Source organism: Pseudorca crassidens, chromosome 7 (genome assembly GCF_039906515.1).
Source record: "Pseudorca crassidens isolate mPseCra1 chromosome 7, mPseCra1.hap1, whole genome shotgun sequence".
Taxonomy (NCBI): domain Eukaryota; kingdom Metazoa; phylum Chordata; class Mammalia; order Artiodactyla; family Delphinidae; genus Pseudorca; species Pseudorca crassidens.
Genome location: NC_090302.1, coordinates 22,984,457 through 23,000,314, shown reverse-complemented (window position 1 = coordinate 23,000,314; position 15,858 = coordinate 22,984,457). Strand labels below are relative to the sequence as shown.

General features: G+C 37.3%; 1 protein-coding gene across 1 annotated transcript in view; it reads right to left on the bottom strand.

Moving 5' to 3' along the window:
- Nucleotides 1-15,858, bottom strand: part of SVEP1 (sushi, von Willebrand factor type A, EGF and pentraxin domain containing 1) — a 185,630-nt gene that overhangs the window by 92,982 nt on the left and 76,790 nt on the right. Inside the window, exons 8-13 of the mRNA XM_067743688.1 lie at nucleotides 11,017-11,214; nucleotides 8,097-8,215; nucleotides 5,535-5,664; nucleotides 1,912-2,019; nucleotides 1,014-1,145; nucleotides 191-385 (exon numbers count right to left, since the gene is read on the bottom strand). Of these exons, the coding sequence (XP_067599789.1) occupies nucleotides 191-385; nucleotides 1,014-1,145; nucleotides 1,912-2,019; nucleotides 5,535-5,664; nucleotides 8,097-8,215; nucleotides 11,017-11,214 (882 nt within the window). The remainder of the gene's footprint in view (nucleotides 1-190; nucleotides 386-1,013; nucleotides 1,146-1,911; nucleotides 2,020-5,534; nucleotides 5,665-8,096; nucleotides 8,216-11,016; nucleotides 11,215-15,858) is intronic.

The window sequence follows — 15,858 nt, the reverse complement described above, 5'->3', positions numbered from 1 at the left end:
TCTTAAGTCAAGGGACAAGCACTTCTCTTAGCTGCAAACACTTCAAATTCACGGCACCGTTTTCCACTCACCAAACCTAATCCCTATATTAAAGCAATTTTTCCCTTTAATGTTTAGAAATTTATACACATAGGCAGACAAATACATACTCACACATATGAAAGGAGTCCAGAAAAGAATTAGAACTTACTAGCACAGTCTGGCCATTCAGTGGAATATGGTGGCTTCCAGATGCCATCTTCATAAGCACAATAATACTTGTCAGTAGACCCTTCTGTGAAATCATAGCCCTCTAAGCAACTTAATGTGCAGTTAACTCCAGCACTATCTTGAGTACATAGAAAATCCCCATTTACAGGTGTAAATGGAACTTCACAGGGGGAACCTGTGTAAAAAAAATTGTATTCCTCATATACAGTGGTATAAGAAATACAAATTAAAATCCAGGAGTCTAAGCTGAATTTTGAAAAGGATTCCTCCTGTCCACCACTACTCCTAGAAAAACTCTCACAGTAAATCCTTAGTGTGGGATTGTTGCAAAGTCTGCTTTTTGATTCCTAGGTGGGTACAGTTAAAAAACTGTACCTATGTGTAATTATGGGTAATTAATTACCTATGTGTAACTGTGCATATTTTATGAAAAGATAAAGTACTTTTGATTTGCAAGTTATTTTTGGCATTCCTTTAAGAAAAATGAAAACCAGATAACATTACATAGGAAATACATTTTCTGAATCTGTCTCCTCAAGCATTCAAAATAGGATCATGACAACAATACTTTACAACTTTGGAGAAAATGTTAATAAGTCGTTAATTAAAGACTACCCCAGAAGAAAATATTTCTATTTACCATGAAGTGAAGGAATAATGATCAGAAATCTCAGTAAAATCTGTCAGTATTCTAACTTTAAACATCTACTGCTCATGGACTATTTTCTTTCACAAAATAGAGTGCAACAGCGATTACATATATCAAGTTCAACTAGATTTTTGGAGGCTTATACAGAGTATACCTTTTATGATAATGTGGATGTCACATGTTCTGTTATTGCCTGAGGGGTCAGTGGCTGTGTACCGCACTACCGTCTCCCCGTGAGGGAAAAGGTCTCCTGGTGTATGACTTCTGGTGATGGCCAACACAGCCCCTAGAAAGGAAAGAAGCGGAAAGAAGGAATCCAATTTGAGGGTTAGTGTGTGCAGTCGCTTTATTTGATTTGAATTTTCATTTTCTGTTTATACAAACCAGCTGGGCATTCTATTTGTACTGATTTGGCCGCTAGTAGAAAATAAAAGATATAATTTTACGCTATAACACAGAAATTGTTGACTCAAAAACCTATTAAATTAAGGCATTCTTACTAAATAAAGTATTTTCCTTGAATAGGTCAGTCACTGTGAATACTGGAAATTTAATTAAGAAATCTATTTAACTTGCATTCTTATTGCTTTTGGGGTTTTGGTCAAAGCTTTAAAGTGAATTTCAGCTATATTAGCCCATTTTTTTCTGTTTTCCCATGAATTTTTATAACTTTTATGACAAATGTTTAAGAACTGAGTATGAAAACATAGAACTGCGTTAGATTTACCAATAGGATGCATAGTTTATGTCTTTAGGACAATGGAAGCTTGGAGACTCAATGAATTTATTAGAACACTTTCAAATAAAACACCTTGTACACGTTTAATAATGTCCGCTGAACACTGAATGAAAGGAAATGCCATGAATAGGTAAGATTAATAATGTTAAATTATATACACTTATCCTAGCATTAAAACGTATTACCTTATATAATTATTCATTCTATTTAGATGTAATTTGCTTTTCATTTCTCTTTTACCTTTTTAAAAGCTTTTTAAAATAAAGTATCATTTGGTGGTAACATACTGACAACACAATCTCTGCGTTCTCACCTGAGTTGTCCGAGAACTGAGGCTCATCCCAGGTGGCAGCGTGCTCCTTCTCGGAGACCTGGACTGGAGGTGGGGATCTGCACCAGTCTATGCTAGGCGGTTCTACATCTAAAGAACATGAGATCAGAGAATGAAGTCACAACTGATGTTCAAAACTGATGAGGAAGGTTGCAAGAGAGAACCAAAGTCTACTTGTGCTGGCAGAGAACCCTGACCTTGTTAGACGTAAGGCTGGCCCTGGGGTCCCTTTGATGATGAGGTATGTTTCATCCCTGACCTCAACATCAAAAGAAAAAGCTGATTCTTGCTATACTTCCCTCTGCCTGTTGAAGAAGGAATACCAGATTGCTAAAATCGCCATGAGCATAGCAGTATGAAAGGCAAATTCAGGACACGGTGAGCATTTAATTTGTGAGTTTCGCCACTGGTAGTTCAGCCGACCCACCTAGAAGTGTAGAAAACCTTCCCAGATAATTGGAAGGCGTGAAATGACCAAAGCAGTCATTTCACTGGGATCATTCCCACGATCCTCCTCTTAACGGAAGGGCTGATAGATGCTAAATGGAAGGACCAATGGGCAGAGATCCGAGTCATGCTGTAGAATACGTAAGATGTAAGTGAGGATGTTGTATTGTTGGAAGGCCAGGAGGTTATGTCCATAGATGGGACACTGGAGTCTAAGATTCCTAAGGCTGATAAATTCCAGGTAAAGACAAAGAACAAGGTGTGGACATGGGAATGGGGGGCTACAGTGGAGAGGGGGCGAAAGCCATGGTAGAAATGAAAGAACTGTGAGTCTGTTGCTGGGCACTGTAATCTACACTGAAGGAGGGGTTTGAGGTGGCGGCACGGATAAGCCAGGTTTCAAAGCTCTGACGGAATGTGGTGGAATTTTTAGGATGTCAGTAAAGGACAACAAAGAAGGTGTAAAGGAGGAAATTTTAACATAACTATTAATGTTTACACTTTTGAAATGTCCTTCTATTTGTAACAACATGCCTTTGAGGGACGAATACTACTTTTCTAATTATATAGGTAAGGAATCTGAAACCAGGCAAATTTAAGAGACTTGCCTTAGGTCATTAAGCTGGTAAATTGTAGTCATAGACCTCAAGACTAGGATGATATACTATCAATGACGTACGGAAACATATAATTCTGAAATTAAACGAGCTCTACCTCTGGAGAATATATAGATTTTTGTTTTAAGCTAAGTCTTATGAATAAATGTTCAGTTTTTCTCTTTTCCTCATGTTTGTCATTTCCTTAGTACAGGATCTTTGGTTTACTACTTTCCTAGGCTGTAAACTCTGTCAACCAGCAGTGGAGCCTCCTTTGCTCACAGTTAGGTCTCCATGGCCTAGCAGGGCACCTGGCCCATAACAGATGCTCAGAAAAAGTTGCTGAATAAAGAAAAGAATGAAGGAATGCTCGTAGGAGGTCAGTGCACTTTGAGAATGCGGAATCAAGCCAATTCACAGTTAAATTTACAAATCCGACAGTATTTACTATTTTCCCAAAAGAAACTGCAGATGAAATAGTTCCAAGATTTTCTAAATTTATCTGATTTTAGCCAAACAGTTTAAAGTTGAAGTTCAGGGACAGGAGAGCAGTAAGACGAGGCCAATGACTGTCAAAGAATTGGAGGGACCAGCCAGATGCATTGTCTCCACGAGGGAGAGAAAGTCCATTCAAAGCAAGTGAGGCAGCACTCTGTGGAATGTTAAGCAAAAGCGTTCCTATTTCCTCTCATTTATCATCAAGACACCAACAGCCCCCCTCATCTGAGGAAAACAAGAAAATGTAGGCTTTGGAATATTTTCTGTGTCTCTCTCTCCCCCTCCCGCTCTCTCCCACTCTCTCTTTCCCCCTCCTTCTCCTGTCCCCTCCTCCCTCCCATTTCCTCTCTTTCATAATTTGAAAATTCAGCTAGTGTCTAGCTAGACACTCGAGTACACTTTTGACATTTCATCATGCTGACTCTTCATTGTGAAAAACGAAAACTTGGCAAACTCTTGAATCACATTTTCATGTTTAAAATCACAGCGCCATAAAAACACACCCAACATATTTTTCATGTGACTGATAAAGTTCACGCTTAAAACAACCTTGAAAAAGCAATTAAAAACAACTAAGCACTATGACATGAACTAGACTGACTTTCATATGAGTCTTTTTATCTACTTTCACCAAAACCTATCACTTCTAGGGTAAGAAGCCAGTTTGATACACATTGGTTATTTCAAGAGGTTATGTAAAAGTCTTAAAATGAAATGAATTTAATGAACTGAATTTTAAAATAAACATTAAAAATACATCTGAGACCAAAATACAAAAATGTTAGTATATTTACACAGAGCTTAATGTGTCAGGCACTACCTTGAGCAGTTTGTATATCTTAACTAACCAAAAATCTCACAATAACCCTATAAGGTAATATATTTATTAATTCTATTTCTGGATGAAGAAACTGAGGCACAGAGAGGTGACTGGTTACGCTGCCTTAAGTGGGAGAGCTGGCTGTGGAGTCAAGCAGTTTGGGTTCAGAGTCTGTGCTCTTGAGTGCTACAGACCACTTCATATATTCTCCACGTATTAAGTCTTGCTGGTGGGTATCTGGTATCTACTGAATTGATTGAAAGCACAAACACCAATTGGGAGATGATGGAGTAAACCAAACCTAAACAATAAAGTAAAATTAAAAAGAAGGAGTGATGTATAGCAGTGGGATGTGAGGATGGAGAGACTGGGACAGATTTCAGAGATACTAAGGAGATGAAACCAGTAGAACCTGATGAGGTATTAGATGTTGGTGACGGAGGGAGAGGAATCAAGAATGACTTCCAGATTTCTGCATGGTAGCTAGGTCTTCACTCCATTTTCTGAGCTAAGAAATATTTTAGGTTTGGGTGAGTTTGAAGTACCTGTGGGGCATCCACATGGGAAAGTCGGTAGGCAGTATTATACACTGCTCTGAATTTCAGAAGAGAAATCTGAGCTGGAGATAGAAATCTGGGAGCTGTCAGTTAACAAAATTACCAGGAAAACCAGAGAGAGAGAAAGAGAAGAAGGTCAAGGCCGAAATCCTGGGGACGATCCACATTTGAGAGTTGGTCTGAGGAAGAGAAGCCTAAAAAAGCAATCAAGGAGGAAAAATGAGAATAATGGGGGGAAAAACCCCAGAAAGACTGGTGTCAGAGAAGCTATGGAAGGAGGCAGTTTTGATAAAGAGAGCACGGTTAATAATGTAAAATCTACGGAAACATGTCAAATAAGGACTAAAAAGTGTGCAGTAGGATTAGCTCTAGAGATCACCGTAACCTTGATGAAAGTAGTTTCTATGAGTGAAGGAGACAGAAGCCAGACTTGAGTGACTTTGAGAATAAACGGCAGTTAAGCCAAAAGAGATGGCAACCATTGGGAACTTTTCAAAAGGCTCATATAGGAAGGGGTCAAAGAGACAGAGTGATAATTAAAGGGTACGTAGGTTTCAAAGAGGAAGTGGCTTCAATGACAGAAGGAAGAATCAGTGAGAAAGGACTTGTTGAAGATAAAGGAGAAGGAAAGTCTTTGGGGGCACTGGATTATTTTCACAAACCTACCCAAGTAATTTGAAGACTTACCAATAACCTTGATATGGAAAGTGCAGCTGGCTTGGTTGCTGGATAGGTCAGTTGCTGTGTACGTGATAGCAACATCTCCAATTGGGAAAAGATAAGGTGGGGTAAAAGCTGGATGAACGTGGATTGACACCTATTGGAGAGAAATATCAGGAAAGTTAAAGTTAATATTAATAGTACTTTTATTATTTTTTGGTTTATATATTATTAGCAAAGAAGTAAAAAAGACACAATATTTTATGTATAGCAAAAAGGAAAAAAAAATCAGACATAGCCTTTGGTATACTTCTTTCTAGACTATTTATCTATATAGTTTATAGAGCTGGGATACATATGAAATGTTGAATTTTAATGTTGTAAGCAGCACTACGATAACAGTTTTGTACAGATAATTTTAAAATATTTTTATTATGTCCTTATAATAAATTTCCAGAAACAGAATTATTAACCTCAAAGTCATTAGCATTTTATTGATAGATAATACAAAATTTATTTCCCAGATCACGGTAAAAATCTGCATTCCCATTGTTAGTATTTGCATTCCCATTGTTAGTATTTGCATTCCCATTGTTAGAATTCCCATTGTTAGTATTAGTTAGTATTTGCATTCCCATTGTTAGTATTCCCATTGTTAGTATTAGTTAGTATTTGCATTCCAATTGATAGTATCATTGTCAAAGTTCCCATTCAAAGTTCTCTGATCTATATTAAATATCATTACCTTTTGGTAAATCAAAAATATGGCATGAGGTCATTGTTTTAATTTGCAGTTTCTTAATGTCTTATGGTAAGATTAAATTCTCATATGATTGCATGATATAGATATATTCTTCCCTTTTTGAACCATATGTTTGCCTTCTTAGTCCGTTTGAAAATTATGTGATAAAGATAAATTTATATTAATATGTGATGTAATAAACATTCTAACATTTGACATATTTGAAGCATTTTTCTCTAGTTTGCTAGAGAACTATTAAAAATACAAATTGAGGCACTTCCCTGGTGGCGCAGTAGTTAAGAATCCACCTGCCAATGCAGGGGATATGGGTTCGATCCCTGGTGTAGGAAGATCCCACATGCCGCGGATCAACTAAGCCCATGTGCCACAACTACTGAGGCTGCACTCTAGAGCCCACGAGCCACAACGACTGAGCCCAGGCACCACAACTACTGAAGCCTGTGCACCTAGAACCCATGCTCCGCAACAAGAGGAGCCACCATAAGGAGAAGCCCGCCAGCAACGGAGAGTAGCCCCCACTCGCCGCAACTAGAGAAAGCCCACGCACAGCAACGAAGACCCAACGCAGCCAAAGATAAATAATTAAAAAAATAAGTTTATTTAAAAAAATTGAGAAATACTTTTGAGGTCAGATCCATTGGTTTTTTCCACTGTATTCTGAAAAAGTATTTCAACACACAGGTGCTACATTTTGTCTAAATTCTCATGGATCCTGAAGTATGTCCCTGCACTCTTCTTAGTATTTGATGACAATGACCAGGATGATGATGACAGTGCATGTTTTCATGGGCCTCTTAATAGAATGTGGAAACTACACACGAGGGAGCACTCAACGCACACATCACCGACAGTATAGTAAGTACTATAATTTACATTTACACTTTTAAAATCAGATTTAAAAGTTACCTTGTCTTTGGTTACCTAAAGATAAATACCATATGATCTCGCTAATAAGTGGCAGGAAAAAAAAAAAAAGATCACAGATACGGAGAACAGTTTGGTGGTTGCCAGAAGAGGGGTATGGGGGTGCTCAAAAGCGGTGAAGGTGGACAAAAGGTACAAACTTCCACTTATAAGATAAATAAATCCTGGAGATGTAATATACAGAGTGATGACTATATTTAATAATACACTTTAAAAAAGTTATCTTGATTTTTTAAAGTATATTGTGTTTATTCAACACAATTATCAGAACATATTGTGTGTGTGTCCTTGAATGGCACATGTCCTTGAATGACACAACTTACATATTTACATGCAAGTGTAAAAACTATATACTATTTAAGGGCATCTTCATGTATGTGAACAGTAAAAGTATAGATTTAAGGGGTGTTAAATTCCTAATTCCTTTCCTAGCATCTGATGGATAATTACCTCAAGCTACTGTATATACTAGACTAAAATACTGTGTTCTGAATAATGCTGGTTTTAAAAAAGCTGAGTAAGAAACACTGATGTTATCTTCTTCAGACTGGCCAATATGCAATCATTTCAGGATCATATTTTAAAACATATGCTTAAAAATAGAAACTAAGATTGATTCCCCATCTTTCTTTTTCTTAAAAGATCTTCAGAGCCTAGGAAGGGGCAAAGAATTCTCAGCCAACGAATCCGCAGAATGAAGGGTTTCCGTTTTGAGATTTTCATCTGAAATTTCTAATGAAAAATTCAAGGCTGATCATTCTTCTATCAGATGGGGCATTAACATTTATGAGTACAGCTAGAGAGGGCACTATCATTAATTAGTAAGTTTTCAATAGCACACATATTTGCAGTGTATTTAGAATCCATCTGACAAAGGATGCAAATATTTGCTCAAACCTTACCTTTTCCCCAGAGTTGTCTTTAGCTGTTGGAATTTGCCAAGTGATATTAGCAGAGTCTTGCTGTTCCTGAGTCTCAGCCTCTATGTCCGCAGGACAGTTGATTTGAGGAGCTTCCACATCTGATTCAGAAAATACACAAATCAGTTAACATATCAATGTGTAATTCTAAGTCGTTTAAGACAGAGGTAAAAAGACATTAATACTCTGTGACTCGCTTTTTACATCCCAATTCCTGACTGATTTGGAATTTACAACTGCCTTCAGGATAATGTATCTCAGGATGACTTATGAAGCCCTTCCTGAACTGGCACCTGCTCCCCTAAGAGGGGACAAATCCCCTCCTCTCTGACAAATCCCCTACCAGAACTCAGTCTCCACATCGAATACTCTCAGTCCCACGAGAGCACCATGGTTCTTCTTATACCTGGGTCTTTGCCCACGTCCTTTTATTTGCCTGAATCAATGCTCTCTTCCCCCTTTACCCAGGAAACCCCTACTTGTCCTTTAATTCTCAGCTTAGACACAAGCTCCTCAGGAAGCTTCTCTGACCCCACTGGTCCATTTTAGGTGCTCACTCCACAAGTTCCCATGGCCCTCTGTCCTTCCTAACCATAACTCGTTTTGCCATTTTGAAATTAAATTTTCTCCTCCCAAAGAATTTAAGTTCTTTGAATGCCAGGATATCTCTTGTCCCATTGTATTATATAGTTCCTGGCATATAACAGGAGTTTGATAAATATTTTTGGAATGAAATAAAGAAACAGAAAAAATGAATGTTGACTGGCAGGAAGGAACTGCACTGGAAATGCTGTCAAATGGAATTAATTAGTGTGCTAAAATGTACTGGCAAAACAAACAACAAATTAAAGCCAATGATATTTTTTGCAGTGTGAAACTTTGCAGTACAGATACTGAATTAGATGTGGTAACATTCCACATAGCCACATCAGTCACTGTACAGCTAAGTTCTCATTACATGGTATAATAAATCCTCTTAAGTTACGTTAAATTAGGTCTTCTGTAACTTGCAGCTGAATATATCCGAATTGATCTAATTTGTGTCTCACATTCTTGTTCCTTTAAAATTTTATTCAATTTATATTTTCCTTTTCTCAGAGGGGCTAATACTTAGACAATTTTCCCCCACAAAGATGCATTAGCATATTAACTCTTAAAATCTAAAGCAGTATTTTATTTTTCCTTTACACTTGAATATTAGCTTGAATAGATTTGGAACTTAAAGTTTATATCTATTTTCCCTCTGTATTCTTAGAACACTGCTACATTTCCTTCTGGCATTCAGAGTTATAAATGAGAAGTGTAGTGTGAGTCTGATCCTTATTTCTCTTTTCTCTCTGGAAACTTCAGATTTTCTCCTTAACTTTGGACCTTGGAAATTTCACAGGGAGTAGTGAAAGTATGCCTGCCCAACATTCAGAGGCTATTTTTTTAAAATTAATTTATTTATTTTTGACTGAGTTGGGTCTTTGTTGCTGCGCATGGGCTTTCTCTAGTTGTGGCAAGCGGGGGCTACTCTTCGTTGCGGTGCACGGACCTTTCATTGCGGTGGCCTCTCCTGTTGTGGAGCACAGGCTCTAGGCACGCAGGCTTCAGTATTGCAGTACACGGGCTCCAGAGCACAGGCTCCAGAGCACAGGCTCAGTAGTTGTGGCGCACTGGCCTAGCTGCTCAGCGGCATGTGGGATCTTCCTGGGCCAGAGCTTGAACCCGTGTGCCCTGCATTGGCAGGTGGACTCCCAACACCTGAGCCACCAGGGAAGCCCCTATTTTTTTTTGGAGTCACATTACTCACTGTTTTCTTGAACATGGATCAATAAACTCTATTTCTCTGGCAATGGTACTTTATTTTTTATTGAAGTATAGTTGATTTACAATGTTGTGTTAGTTTCAGGTGTACAGCAAAGTGATTCAGTTATACATACATACATACATATATACACACATATATATACACATATATATGTATATATATTTTTTCAGATTCTTTTCCATTATAGGTTATTACAAGATATTGAATATAGTTCCCTGAGCTACTTGGTAGGACCTTGTTGTTGGGGAGAAGGGACAAATTAAGAGCTTGGGGTTAACAGATATATACTACTTTATATAAAAGAGATAAACAAGGTCTGAGGCTATTTGGATCAAAAAAATTCAAGGCTTTCTGAAGCTCAGGGGGACTTTCTTCTACTGGGAGGAAATTCTTCTCCTCCATCCCTTATCCTCTCTCTGCTTCTGGAACTCTTTATTGGGGTTTCTCGATTTATCACAGGTATCTCTTAACTTCCATCTTTTGGGCTTGATCCATTGGGATATTCAAGTTCCCTGTTTATCAGTTCTCCATTCTGAAGGAATTCTCAGTTTGCTTTGTCAAATCACTAATATTGTTTTCAACAACACCCACTCCACTTTTCGACCCTTCTCTTAGAGACATTTATATTTTTACTTCTAAGAACTCTTTCTTGCTCTCAATAGCTCCTTTTCACTGCAGTCGGCTCTTGTTGCTAGGAAGATGGCAATGTTCTCTTGTGAAAGTACTGAGATGCAGGTTTCATAGGGCTGATGACTTGCTTTTTTTAAAAAAAATTAACTTAATCTCACCTGCTTTATAGGAGCCAGAAATTCCCCAAAGATCTTCAACTCCCAATGGAAAACTTAACCTGATTTCCAGCTCTAATATCATCCTTAGTTTTCTATTTCTTCTATTGTTGCCTGGTACATTGTAATTGGATTTTGTGAGTCCATGATTTTGTAACAGACATCTTCATAGCATTTTCTGGGGTTACATCTATCCTTTTACCATAGATTTGCAGCAAAAGTAGCAAAGAGGGACAGTCCCACACTGCACCAATGTGTCATTATATAGAATTTGGTTTTTAACTTGACCATTGTACGGACCTACCTTCACAAGCAGCTGTCTGAACTTTGGCACTCCATTTTCCGGAGGTGGTGCACCTCACTTCTTCTCTGCCTCCTGATAAAATGAATCCTTGGTGGCAACTTAGCTGACAAATCGTCCCAGGTTTGGCTGGATGCTTGCCACAGGTGGGGGGTGACACGATGACACCTCTGGGCTTCTGAAAGGTGGAGCAGTGGCGCTCTATTGTAGGAGAGCAAGAAAATGTTATTTGCGTTCCCACAGATTGCAAATGTCACAGATTCGCTTTACTCGAGAAAAATACAATTGGTCTGCTGTGGGACTGACATAAGTCACTAAATGAGGTCTGTATGTGACACTAAACAAATGCTGTATTGTAAATAATGCTCAACCATCTCTCTTTAGTTACCTCATGCTATGTTGCCGGTGCATCAAAATCTTGAAAGATTTCTAACTAGCACTTAAATCAATGCCGACTGTGACTTTTATCATTTGCTTAGAGCACCTTCATTCAGTTTGCAGAATGTTACGTTATGGCTACAAAGTATAAAATAGTGAATTAGGTTCTATCTTTTATACTCTCCCTAGAATCACTATGTCATAATTAGGGCCTTGACTCTTAATGATGTTATTTTCAGCACAGATGAAGAATACCAGATGAATTAGGTAGAATTAGGTAGACTGGAGATAGAATGGAAAATCAGACTAGGACTTAATGCAGGGCATGTGTCTCTGTGTGTGTCACACACACACACACACACACACACACACACGACCCCATACACACATTTGTCTGTCGTTGTAGTAGTGATTCTACTGGGAGCACTGCTGGCGTCTTTAGTCTGTATTTCCCATGTGATATGCCAGGCATTATTCTAAGGGCTTTACAAGGATAGACCCATTTAAACATATGCAGTAAGGGCTGTTGTTATTATTCCCACTTACAAACAAGAGTGCTGGAACGTAATAGTAACTCTCATAGTTAACTTTCCTGAGGCTACCCAATTGGTAAGTAGCAGAACCTGTGTGCTCCTAAAATATTCCACAACCATGCCTCCTCCCTGAAATGACTGCTTTCAAACCTCTCGGTCAGCAAAAGCAAATTTTCCCGAGAAATTGATATGTTTCTTTGTTTTTGCACAGTATGTACCACGTGGTTGCCCAGACTTCCTATTTTGCTTTGACCAAGAGGAAAATCAGGACCAAATCTGTGGTTCAAATATAACAACTATATGGGACTTTAAATCATTTATTCAGGTATGTTATTTATAAATTAAGAAAACTATTCTTTTAGCTGTCATAATTGTTGAAGATTTTATTCCCTGTTAATATTCTCTTACTATTTACGACCTTTTGAATGATGTCTTTAGTTTTTATATAGTCTAATCTAATCTTTTCTAATCTAATGGTAAATCTTTTCCCATTGCTTTTATGCCTAATACATGGGTTAATAGTACGCGGGCCTCTCACCGCCTCAGCCCCTCCCACCGCGGAGCACAGGCTCCGGACGCGCAGGCCCAGCGGCCACGGCTCACGTGCCCAGCCGCTCCGCGGCACGCAGGATCCTCCCGGACCGGGGCACGAACCCGCGTCCCCGCATCGGCAGGCGGACTCCGAACCACCGCGCCACCAGGGAAGCCCTAATTTATATTTTTAAAACTATGAAGAATTTATGTGTCTGGTGTGTATTAAAAACATATGAAAATTTCATTTTGTTTTTCCCAAGGAGCTAGCCAATTTTCCTTTATTATCAGTTGAATAAATCTTATCTTCTCAACTGAGCTATGATGCTTCCCTAATGATACGTGAAACTCGTAAGTTTTGGAATCTATTCAGTCCCATTGATCTGATGCAATTCTTGCATACTCTTCATTTTTGCAGTTTTAGTATATATTTTAAAACCCAGTAGAGCTACTTTCTTTTTACTACTCTTTATTACTCTTCCCTTTCAATCTTATTTCAGTGAGTTTTGCCTACACATTCTTCCAGATGAATCCTGGAGTCAATCCCCAATTCCAAAAAGGGGGCAAAAAAGAAAAACCCTTTTGGGCTATTGGATGATATTGCATTTTACATATACATATATTTGGAGAGAACTTACATTTTGATAAAATTTTATAAAAACATTAAGGTGTTCTTTTTGTCTTTCAGTAATATTTTGTAGTTTGTGTAACACAGGTTCCACACATTTCTCTTTAAGGTTATTCTTCCATATTTTATATTTTCTATAGATCTTTTGAATGTGATTTTTCTCTATATATTCTGTTTATCATTTATATAGAAGAGTTGTTTATTTGATATTCTTATGACTTTAATGAACTCTCAGTCTTTAAGTAGGTTCATTCTTTTTTGGAGGTAGACACGTAGTTTACAAATGATGATTCTGAATCCTCTAAGCTCTAACCTTATGATTTATTACAAGAGCTAAAGCTTAGAGAACAATGCTAAATAATACGGATGAATCTGGAATCCTTTTCTTTTTCCAGATTTAATAAGACTGTCTACATTGTTTCCATAAGTGGATGCAGATTTAAGATGGACTTTTTTATTATGTCAGTAATCAATATGAGTTTCTTAGAGTTCTATTAAAAATGTGTTTTAAATGATAATAATACATTTTTATCTTATACCGAGCAACCATATGAATTTTTCCTATTTTTTATAATGAAGTAATTTATTATGTTGATAGAGTACCTAATTTTAAACCCTCCTTACATTCCTAGGATAAACCTCTACTCGTTTTGGCAGACCATTCTTTTGAATGTGGATTGCTAATATATTTGCTGTCATAGCTTTCTATATAGATGTATTTCTTTCTTGGTAAAAGTTGTCAGGTTGGCAATAGAATAATAATAGTTTGATAGTATGAACTGATTAACTTTCCACTAACTGGGCCAAATTACATGGTATGAGAATTACTACTTTTTAAAAGTTTGAAAGAGTTTCATTGATCCCTCAGTCATTTTGGGAGGAGTAATTAAACTCTGATAACATTTCCATTTTTTTGTAAATTACCCATAGGTAACTCTATACTTGCTTTTCTACTTTTTTTCTTGATTCATTTAATAATTTTCATTTTCTTAGAAAATCATGCATAATAAATGTATTGTACGGTATTTTATTATTCTTTTAAAAACCTCAGACCTCTGGGACTTCCCTGGTGACGCAGTGGTTAAGAATCCGCCTGCCAATGCAGGGGACACGGGTTCGATCCCTGGTCCAGGAAGACCCCACATGCTGTGGAGCAGCTAAGCCCATGCGCCACAATTATTGAGCCTGTGCTCTAGAGCCTGTGAGCCACAACTACTGAGCCCACGTGCCACAGCTACTGAAACACGCGCGCCTAGAGCCCGTGCTCCGCAACGAGAGAAGCCACAGCAATGAGAAGCCCGTGCACCGCAATGAAGAGTAGCCCCCTAAGCTGTGACAAAGTGAGAGAGTGGCATGGACATATATACACTACCAAACGTAAAACAGATAGCTAGTGGGAAGCAGCCGCATAGCACAGGGAGATCAGCTAGGTGGTTTGTGATCACCTAGAGGGGTGGGATAGGGAGGGTGAGAGGGAGGGAGACGCAAGAGGGAAGAGATATGGGAACATATGTATATGTATAACTGATTCACTTTGTTATAAAGCAGAAACTTACACACCATTGTAAAGCAACTATACTCCAATAAAGATGTTAAAAATAAAAATTAAAAAAAAATAGAGTAGCCCCCGCTCACCAAAACTAGAGAAAGCCCATGCGCACCAACGAAGACCCAATGCAGCCAAGAATAATAAATATATTTTAAAAAAATAAAATAAAAACCTCAGACCTCATGTATTCCTTTGTGATAGCTTCCTGGAAAAATTCTAGTTTTGCATTTTTCTTTCTTTTTAAAATTTATTTTATTACTTTATTCAAAGATTTTCCTCTTATCCACTCTACTGCATTCCATCTCCTTTTATAATTCATCTTCATTATTATTATGTACTTCTTTCAACTTCTCTTGCAATCATTATTTTCGTAGCTTTTGAATTTAATGTTATTTTCATTCTTCCTGTTTAATAATGAAAATATTTATATCTAAGAAATTTTATCAGTGTATAATTTAACCCATATCTCATAACTTTGGTTCTAGAATTTTCTCAATTTGTTTATTTTTTAATTGTATTTTTAAAACGTCTCCTTTGTTCATTTAATTCATTTCCTTTATCTCTTTTTGTACTGGAGTCTTCACATTTTTGTGTTTTGGTCTAGTTTCATACGTCAGAAAATGTTAAGGACATTGACTTTTTTTTTATGTGTTTCAAATAACTGTTTCTTGTTTGCATTTTAATAATGCAGAGAGTTCATTTGAAGTACAGAAATTTACATCTTTATGTATTCAAATCTAGTGTCCTTTTTATTTATATGAAGTTCTTCTCCATTAAAATCCGTATTTTCTCCATATTATTTCTTATACTTCACTCCTTAATTTGCCTCATTTAATTAATTAGTTAAATTAACTTAGTGATTTTTAAAAATGAGGTGAGTCAAAACTGACTAATTTTTAGATAAGCTTCTTTCCCCCATGGATATCTAAAATTTCCCTTACTGAATATTATATTCTTCTACAAAAAATAATGTTTGTTTCTGAGCCATGTTTGCTTCCATTGTTCTGTGCATCTTTGTACCATTAATGTACTATTTTAATCACTGTGGGTTCGTAATCTGTCTTATGATGGTGAGAATAAGTTCTCCCTCATTGTACCTCATGTTCAAAATTTTCCAGTTTTGCAACTATCTATTCTTCAATACGCTTTCTATTCATGTCTATCAATTTTTTAAGTGGAAAATTTCATAGTAATTATCGTTATTGTCAGAATTTGGGGGCTACGGT